Source organism: Budorcas taxicolor, chromosome 2 (genome assembly GCF_023091745.1).
Source record: "Budorcas taxicolor isolate Tak-1 chromosome 2, Takin1.1, whole genome shotgun sequence".
Taxonomy (NCBI): Eukaryota; Metazoa; Chordata; class Mammalia; order Artiodactyla; family Bovidae; genus Budorcas; species Budorcas taxicolor.
The window spans coordinates 63,668,641-63,678,903 of NC_068911.1; the positions used below are offsets into that span (position 1 = coordinate 63,668,641).

The following is a 10,263-nucleotide window of genomic DNA, read 5'->3' on the forward strand; positions in this document are numbered from 1 at the left end:
GGGCGGATTCTGCATTGGCAGGCGGGTTCTTTACCACTAGTACCATCTGGGTAGCCCCATATCATTCTTAAAGCACTGCATATGCTGCCTGGCTTATGATTTTTTTTTAATGTATTCATAGTATCTCCCCTGGACTGTATGTATGCTCTTTGAAGATTCTGGACTCTCTACAATATGCAGTGCCTTGGGTAGAGTAAGCACTCATTAACTTGTTGAATGAACAAAATGTAATTAAATTGGTGCTTTAATTTATGTCAGATAACAGCCCTTCACAGTCTGGAGTTTATCAGAACTCAGGAATACAACATCTGAAGTATCAGGAGAACATCTACTCCTGGATGGCAGATGTTTAACTCAGTAATTTGTCCCATTTGTTTAAGCCAAAAATACTCTGATTCCAAAGAAATCTCAATAGCTCCATATACGTATTTACTACAGGCCAGTGTGTGTGTGTGCTAATTCGCTTCAGTCTTGTCCGACTCTTTGCGACCCTATAGACTGTAGCCTGCCAGACTCCCCTGTCCATGGGATTCTCCAAACAAGAATACTGGAGTGAGTTGCCATGCCCTCCTCCAGGGGATCTTCCCGAACCAGGGATCAAACCTGTGTCTCTTACGTCTCCTGCTTTGGCAGGCGGGTTCTTTACCACTAGTTCCTGGAAAGCCCACTATGGGCCAGACGCTTTGTATTGTCTTGAACAAAGAAATGATTTTGCTCTCTTTTACCAATTAGGAAAATTTACCATTTTCCATGTCTACATTGTTGGTATGGCAGAACAGTGACTGGACTTCAGATGGTTTTATACCAAATTAGCCTCTTTCAAATATGTTATGCCACCTATGGACATCTTCACGTCTTAATCAATTTTTGGTTTATTTCGTTGCTTTTTGGTTATTATAAGTCTTTTACATATAGAAGGGAAAGTCTCCAGGGTTCCATTTGCCAAGGCCAGAGAAGGACAAAAGTTAAAGGTTTCATGAGGTTCCCACAGGAAAACTCTTAAATAAGAAGGGAGATAAAATGCCTTAAAATCTTTGTAAGAGTTCCAGTAAGACATGAGGGAAAGCCATATATGCTGCAAATCTAGAAGAGAGATGGTGGTGGCAGAAACCAGAGCAATGGCAGTAGAAATTGGAGAGAAGTATCGAGTTGATGTATTTCAGAGGCAGAATTGTCAGAACTTGAGTCTCTGGACGTGAGGAATGTGGGGGGAGGAGGCTTGAAGGACAGGCTTGACGTCTGAATTGGTCTCTTAGTCCACCAACACAGGCCCTGGATGTGTATTCCATAACTCTCCACAGAGAAAGTCTTAAAAAGGAGTATACTACTTTTCAACAGGATAGCTGGTTATCAACACCATCATGGATGGCTCTCTGAAGGAAAAACATTTTGGAGGCTTCACATGTCAGAAAACGTGTTCAGAGGCTGATGATATTTTTCTTTTAGGAATATCATCTTTTAACCATATATTCAAAGACCTTTCCCATCCAATTTATTATTTTCATGGCTGTACTGGAGAAGTGAAAACAAGCATAGACAGGATATATGTGAATATGAAGGGTACCAGTCTTGGAAGAAAGAAATGATACCATGAATCATTGCCTATTAGAACTAAGAGCAGTGAAAAAACGCTCAAATGAACTGATTTAGGTAGCAGCCTCAGCAGTGCATTCCATAGCACACTCTTAACTGCAGGGAATGAATATTTCAATGGCAGTACACAAAGTTGTGTGTTCTCTGCTAATTTCTTTTTATAAACCATAAAGTTATTGTGTTCTGCCTAATAAATTAGTCTGGATAATAACATCATAAACCTCAAAATAAAAATCATTTGATCAAAAGCAAAATATACCAAGGAAATACATTACCATCTAAAATATTCACAGAGCTAGAACTATTGGGGCAAAAAAAGATTAAGCTCTCAGTCAGCTTAAATTTCTCACCATCTGAGCATAAATGTTCTCAAGTGCTGATTCAGCATACAGTCTTTTCCAAAAGTCTTAAAAGACTGAACAGATGCTCCTAAAGGTCAGTGAACTTCATTACAAAGTTGACACTAATTCATTCTTTCCTTCCCTGTTTTCGGGATGGAGGGGTAAGAGGCAAGAGGTGATGAAAGGAGGATCAGTTCTATCATTATCAATGGACACACAGGACAAAAAAAATCAAGCTGGTCTCTAGAGGAAGCAAGGAAATTGAGCCTCTTCATCTTCCACCCAGCATAAAAATGATCTAAAATAAATGGAAGACAGAAATAACAACTTGGAAAAGGATTTTGCTGAATGTCTTCCTTTCTCAAGATGTCTGACCACAGCTATGCTTGAAATACTCATAGATGAACAATATTTGCCCAAAAGATGTGGTTATTTTTACAAGGTAATTAAGAAACAATCATTTCCAATTATTTTTTAAAAGAAATGCCAAATAGAATATACATGGAATTTGATCATCTCAATTTTGACAAGCAGAAAGATAAGCATGTTAGGAACCAAACATCATGCTTTTAGCTCCTATCCATTTTGCCCAAATGAAATTCCTGTGTGGTAAATATGCCTCCCTTTATGCAGCAAAATCCACCCTGAGTCCAACACCATTTTCCTAAAGTCTAATTCCTTTCAACAAGGCACTAAATCTTTTTATTGCAACCACCAAATGCTATCTTATTGCTAGAAATGGTACAATACACTAACTTTTTGATACACGCTTCAGCTTTCCAAGATTCTGTTGGAAAGAAAATGATCCTTTATGACATTTTATAATATCCCACCCCATTTATTGCTTTCCAGAATTTCTATCATTAATTAAAGGGCCTTCTTTCACCATCCCCTGCCCCTCCCCGCCCCAAACCCTAATCTATTCTCCAACTGCCTGTCATAGACTAAATAAAAGTCAGTCTATCACAGCAGCAGGCATGGTCATGCCAATTTCACAGTGTGATTTGTGCACTCATTTCATTTTGAAAATGACCCTGCCCTCCATCTGTCTAAGCCGAATGTCCTGCTTTTTTCAAGCCAGGCCTCAGGAGCAGCAGCACATGAAATAAGGAGGAAGAACGGCTTCCCTCCTGCCCACTTCAGCAGCCATGCTCCCAGACAGGTACCAGCACAAAGAGGGGTCCTCAACTGATGCCCGTAGGGAGGGGAGAAATTTAGAGAGTAGAGGCCTTCTATTTTGCTTCCATTCCCAAGAGGCATTTGAAGGTGAATGCTTTCATGATGCAAATGCAACCCTGAAAATCAGACTGATAGACTAAAGATACAAAACGCAATTTCCCATTTCCATGTTCTGTCTTGTTACCTTGATTTATAATAGCATCTTAACCAAGGATTGGGGGCAGGAGGAGAAGGGGACGACCGAGGATGAGATGGCTGGATGGTATCACGGACTCGATGAACGTGAGTCTGAGTGAACTCCGGGAGTTGGTGATGGACAGGGAGGCCTGGCGTGCTGCAATTCATAGGGTCGCAAAGAGTTGGACACGACTGAGCGACTGAACTGAACCAAAGTATCAGGTCATACATAAGTATTTTAAAAGACTGAGCCTTTTGGATAACTTTTTTCCCCAAGAGCTAAGTATCAATCAAGCAGGCATGAAGGAGAAGGCACCCTATTCCTTTACTACTGAGCAGCGCTAGACAGCATCCCTCAAATCATGTACCTCTTTGGGCTGAAGACCGGAAAGGACTTCAGCAGAGATTGGGTTGGAAGAAGCCTCGGAGTCAGGTTACTGAGTTATGACCAAAGAAAGCCTTTCTCAGCTGCTTTCTCTGGGCATCCTGGGTGGCCCACTCAAACCCACTGGAAGGAGTGCAGTTTGACTTTTACTTGGTATTCATGCAGTGGACAGTTCCTTGTCCAGTTTCATGCTTCAGCAGAACACAACTCTGGCAAACTTCGCAGCAAGGGAGAATGGATGAGAATATGAAGTCAATTTCTTGATAGCGTAGCATTCAGATGTCCTACTGAAGGCTCTTTTTAGCTATAATGGATGATTAGGAAATTCCCCACCTCCCACTTATCACCTCCTTAACATCTGCTCACAGCTGCAACTCAGGGAAGGAAGTTCAAATTCTACCAGCTAAAGTTGCTTGTTTGTTTTAATAGAAAAAAATAACAACCAAGAAAGGAAGACACTATATTGCCTCAAAGCTGGGCCCTTATGTGATACATGTGTGTGTGCTCAGTTGCTTCAGTTCTGTCCGACTCATTGCGATCCTATGGACTGTAGCCCGCCAGGCTCCTCTGTCCACGGGATTCTCCAGGCAAGAATACTGGAGTGGGTTACCACTTCCTTCTCCAAGAGATCTTCCCAACCCAGGGATTGAACCTGCATCTCTCATATTGCCTGCATTGGCAGCTGAGTTCTTTACCATTAACTCCACTTGGGAAGCCCCATACTGAGCACTATTAAATTCCAAAGAATTTATACACAAAGAGATCTTAAGGTAGTAACACAGAATCTAGGGCATCTATTCCAAACACATAACAAAGGAACAAAAGAAAATCCAGCCACAGATTAAACAGGCTGGAAAGTTAAAAGAGTAACGGTGCACAGAAAAGGGAAAACTTTGGAATGTTCTTCCTCCTCTCCTCTACCCTTCTTGGAAAACACGAGGTCGTAGATATCGGCAAGGTTTTTCCACTTCGTAGTGAAATCTGGAGAGTCAAGACAGACCACAGGGCTAAGTTTAAACGCTAATATGAACTCAGTAATATTTGTAGTTACGGAAAAACGGGGGGAGCGGGAGGGGTGAGGGGAGCGGGAGGGGTAGTGGGAGGGGGAGCGGAGGCGCTTGAAACTAAAGCCAAACCTAAGTATCACATAAACTCCAAGCACTCTTTCCTGCTATCAACCTCTGAAACGACAAAATAAGAACTCCTGATCGCTGCACTATTTTGTTCTTAGAAAGTGCGCCCACGGGACGGCCCAAAGACAGAAAGTCTACTGTAATTCGGGCAGAATACCAAACTGACATTCCTTTTTTTCCATTCCCGTTTCATTCACGAAAACAATGTGAAACAACACTATGTATACGCACTGCACAGTGTCTAAAGGCTCAAAAACGGAAGGGACTTCGAACCGTAAACTTTCCACCTCCGCGCCAGAGACACAACAGGCAGTCAACAATCCTCATTTACCCTAGAACGGAAGGTGACCGCGACCTCATCTCCCCTCACCCCAGGGTCCGCCCCGAGGACTACGTCTCCCAGCATGCAGCGCGGCTACGACCGCTGGCGGCGCGAAACGGTGCATGCCGGGAAGTAGAGTTTCCGTCTTCGAACGGCCAGGAGGTCTTTCCTCTCGCGTCTAACGCCGCTCGCACTCTGGAGTCTTCAGGGACCAGGCCAATAATTGGGATACACACAGTAACTCTTTTCAATCTCAGGTTGATCGTTCCGCTGCAAAGTACTTTAGCAGCACCTCCCCACCCAAAAAAAGCCCATTAAAAACACCAACCTTTTTCTCAGCCTTCTGTTTCCGGTTGTCTTGTTGCCCTGGTAACGAGCGTAAGCAACCTCGGAGGCAGTTATGGCGGGGCTGGGCGGTGAGCCCATCCCCGACGGGGAGTTCACCGCGGTTGTGTACCGGCTCATCCGGGATGCCCGGTACTCCGAGGCCGTGCAGCTGCTGGGCGGAGAGCTCCAGCGGAGCCCGAGAAGCCGCGCCGGGCTGTCGCTGCTGGGCTACTGCTACTACCGCCTACAGGAGTTCGCGCTGGCTGCCGAGTGCTATGAGCAGCTGGGCCAGCTGCACCCGGAGCTGGAGCAGTACCGCCTGTACCAGGCCCAGGCCCTGTACAAGGCCTGCCTCTACCCAGAGGCCACCCGCGTGTCCTTGCTCCTCCTGGACAACCCCGCCTACCACAACCGGGTCCTCCGTCTCCAAGCCGCGATCAAGTACAGCGAGGGCGACCTGCCCGGGGCCAGGAGCCTGGTGGAGCAGCTACTGAGTGAAGGAGGAGAAGACAGCGAGGGCGAGAACGAGCTGGATGGCCAGGTCAACCTGGGTTGTTTGCTCTACAAGGAGGGACATTATGAAGCCGCGTGTTCCAAGTTCTCTGCGGCCCTGCAGGCTTCGGGCTACCGGCCTGATCTTTCCTATAACCTGGCTTTGGCCTATTACAGCAGCCGGCACTATGCCCCAGCTCTGAAGCATATCGCGGACATTATTGAGCATGGCATCCGCCAGCACCCAGAGCTGGGCATGGGCATCACCACTGGGGGCATTGATGTTCGAAGTGTTGGCAACACCTTAGTCCTTCACCAGACTGCTCTGGTGGAAGCCTTCAACCTCAGGGCCGCCATAGAATACCAACTGAGAAACTATGAGGCGGCCCAGGAAGCCCTCACTGACATGCCACCAAGGGCAGAGGAGGAGTTAGACCCCGTGACCCTGCACAATCAGGCGCTAATGAACATGGATGCCAGGCCCACAGAAGGGTTTGAAAAACTACAGTTTTTGCTCCAGCAGAACCCCTTTCCCCCAGAGACCTTTGGCAACCTGTTGCTGCTCTATTGTGAATATGAGTATTTTGACCTGGCAGCAGATGTCCTGGCAGAGAATGCCCATTTGACTTACAAGTTCCTCACACCTTATCTCTATGACTTCTTGGATGCCATGGTCACTTGCCAGACAGCTCCTGAAGAGGCTTTCCTTAAGCTTGATGGCCTAGCAGGGATGCTGACTGAACAGCTCCGGAAACTCACCATACAAGTGCAGGAAGCAAGACACAATAAAGATGATGAAGCTGTCAAAAAGGCAGTGAATGAATATGACGACACCCTTGAGAAGTACATTCCTGTGTTGATGGCCCAGGCCAAAATCTACTGGAACCTTGAAAATTACCCAATGGTGGAAAAACTCTTCCGCAAATCTGTGGAATTCTGTAACGACCACCATGTGTGGAAGCTGAATGTGGCTCATGTTCTGTTCATGCAGGAAAACAAATACAAAGAAGCCATAGGTTTTTATGAGCCCATAGTCAAGAAGCATTATGACAACATCCTGAATGTCAGTGCTATTGTGCTGGCCAACCTGTGTGTTTCGTATATTATGTTAAGTCAGAATGAAGAAGCTGAGGAGTTGATGAGGAAGATTGGAAAGGAGGAAGAGCAGCTCTCCTATGATGATCCAGATAAGAAAATCTACCATCTCTGCATTGTGAATTTGGTGATAGGGACGCTTTATTGTGCCAAAGGAAATTATGACTTTGGTATTTCCCGGGTTATCAAAAGCTTGGAACCTTGTAATAAAAAACTAGGAACTGATACGTGGTATTATGCCAAAAGATGCTTCCTGTCATTATTAGAAAACATGTCAAAACACACCATCATGCTTAGTGACAGTGTCATTCAAGAATGTGTTCAGTTTTTAGAACACTGTGAACTTTATGGAAGGGACATACCTGCTGTTATTGAAGAAACCCTGGAAGAAGAAAGAGTGCATACTGGAAAGAATACAGTCACATATGAATCCAGAGAGTTAAAAGCTTTGATTTATGATATTATAGGATGGAATATGTAGTAATGTCTGGTAGTAGCCTTATCATAATGGTTTTATATCTGTTTTTCACTGGTTTTTTTTATCTCCAGTTAGCTAGTAGCATCTTTACATTTGTTACACGTTGGACTCTGTACAGTTTAAAATTATAATAAAAATAATTAGTATTTTTAAAAAATCTTCACAAAGTGAAATATAAGAACATCTAGAAAGATATATGAAAATTCAGAACTGCATGGGGACACTATTTCTATTAGAACTTGTTAGCACCCATGTTCCCTGTTACCATTTGTGCTTTGTATTTTGAGAGTGACCTGCATAATGGTTATATTATCCGGGGACTTGGTACTAGTCCTATCAGGCCCAGAACTCTGTAGTTAATGTCTAAGATTTCTAGGCTTTTAATAATCTCAGGGATTGTGTGTTCTAATTCATAGTTTGTAATGAGTACATAACATTAGGATGTTTTTCAGAGTTTTCAATATAAGATACAATGCTTTATATAAACAAAATAACTTACATTGTAAATATTCTTTGTTGCTGCTGGTTTTTTAATGTGCAAGTCAGTGGGAGACCTTGTGCCCTTAACAAAATTATGGTGCTGTGGTTTAGAGACAATAAACATTGTCAAAGAATTTTACATAGTTTTCTTTTGTTCCACTTGTTAGTAATTTGAATATATAAGCAACATATAGTTTTTTTTTTGTAACTCTGTTCTCATTTAACAGTGAGGAATAGCAGCGGTACCATGAGAACTCTGCTTACTTCCTATGTTTGTATTTGTAACTTAGGATATGTTAATGCTGGCGTTGTTTCTGGGTGGCAACCTCTCAGCAAAAGAAAAATCTAAGCTATTTCCATGACCCCACCAAACTTCTCTTCCACTTCTATCACAGATGAAAAGGTCAGTTCTGAAAACTCGTCTGGTAGATTGATAAGGCTGTTATGGCCACAACCCTTCCAATGAAAACCCCACTCATTCTGCTTAGGCATTTTTATTTTCTGAACCATACAAGAGCTTTACTTTGTTTCCCCACCCCTTTTCTTTCCATAAATCTGTCAACCCCAACTCTTGACCTGGCTTAGAGAAAAACAAAGTACCTTGAATTACATGAAATTGCTGATTTTGGAAGTTTTTAAACTATAAATCTAGCAATTTTTTATGGTCCAACCTAATAGTGTTCTACTGAAAGACAGTGAACCCTGCCATGATGTTCAGTTCAGTTGCTGAGTCATGTCCGACTGTTTGTGACCCCATGGACTGCAGCATACTAGGCTTCTCTGTCCTTCACTATCTCCCAGAGCTTGCTCAAACTCATGTCCATTGAGTCAGTGATGCCATCCAACCATCTCATCCTCTGTCGTCCCCTTTTCCTCCTGCCTTCAATCTTTCCCAGCATCAGGATCTTTCCCAATGAGTCATTTCTTCCCATCTGGTGGCCAAAGTATTGGAGTTTCAGCTTCAGCATCAGTCTTTCCAATGAATATTCAGGACTCACTTCCTTTAGGATTGACTGGTTTGATCTCCTTGCAGTCCAAAAGACTCTCGAGAGTCTTCTCCAACACAGTTCAAAAGCATCAGTTCTTTGGGGCTCAGCTTTCTTTATGCTCACATCCATACTGGAAAAACCATAGTGAGACAGACCTTTGTCAGCAAAGTAGTCTCTGCTTTTTAATATGCTGTCTAGATTGGTCATAGCTTTTCTTTCAAGGAGCAAGTGTCTTTTAATTTCATGGCTGCAGTCACCATCTGCAGTGATTTTGGAGCCCCCCAAAATAAAGTCTCTCACTGTTTCCATTGTTTCAACATCTATTTGCCATGAAGTGATGAGACTGGATTAACACCTGGAGTAACAGGCAAATTTGGCCTTGGAATATGGAATGAAGCAGGGCAAAGGCTAAAAGAGTTCTGCCAAGAGAACACACTGGTCATAGCAAACACCCTCTTCCAACAACACAAGAGAAGACTCTACACATGAACATCACCAGATGGTCAACACCGAAATCAGATTGATTATATTCTTTGCAGCCAAAGATGGAGAAGCTCTATATAGTCAGCCAAAACAAGACCGGGAGCTGACTGTGGCTCAGATCATGAACTCCTTATTGCCAAATTCAGACTGAAATTGAAGAAAGTAGGGAAAACCACTAGACCATTCAAGTATGACCTAAATCAAATCCCTTATGATTATACAGTGGAAGTGAGAAATAGATTTAAGGGACTAGATCTGATAGACAGAGTGCCTGATGAACTATGGATGGAGGTTCGTGACACTGTACAGGAAACAGGGATCAAGACCATCCCCATGGAAAAAAAATGCAAAAAAGCAAAAATGGCTGTCTGGGGAGGCCTTACAAATAGCTGTGAAGAGAAGTGAAAAGCAAAGGAGAAAAGGAAAGATGTAAGCATCTGAATGCGGAGTTCCAAAAAATAGCAAGAAGAAATGAGAAAGCCTTCCTCAGCAATCAATGCAAAGAAATAGAAGAAAACAACAGAATGGGCAAGACTAGAGATCTGTTGAAGAAAATTAGAGATACCAAGGGAATATTTCATGCAAAGATGGGCTCGATTAAGGACAGAAATGGTATGGACCTAACAGAAGCAGAAGATATTAAGAAGAGGTGGCAAGAATACACAAAAGAAATGTACAAAAAAGATCTTCACGACCAAGATAATCACGATGGTGTGATCACTCACCTAGAGCCAGACATCCTGGAATGTGAAGTCAAGTGGGCCTTAGGAAGCATCACTATGAGCAAAG

General features: G+C 43.3%; 1 protein-coding gene across 1 annotated transcript; it reads left to right on the forward strand.

Annotated features, from left to right (window-relative positions):
* The first annotated feature begins 5,530 nt into the window (after positions 1 to 5,530).
* On the forward strand, positions 5,531 to 7,525 carry LOC128043453 (tetratricopeptide repeat protein 30B). Its single transcript, XM_052635797.1, has one exon. It carries the CDS (start codon positions 5,531 to 5,533, stop codon positions 7,523 to 7,525), a length of 1,995 nt encoding a protein of 664 aa, XP_052491757.1.
* The last annotated feature ends 2,738 nt before the right edge of the window (positions 7,526 to 10,263 follow it).

Bases quoted from the DNA above. Each gene is read 5' to 3' on its own strand.
- LOC128043453 (XM_052635797.1), top strand. From the start codon at position 5,531: ATGGCGGGGCTGGGCGGTGAGCCCATCCCCGACGGGGAGTTCACCGCG.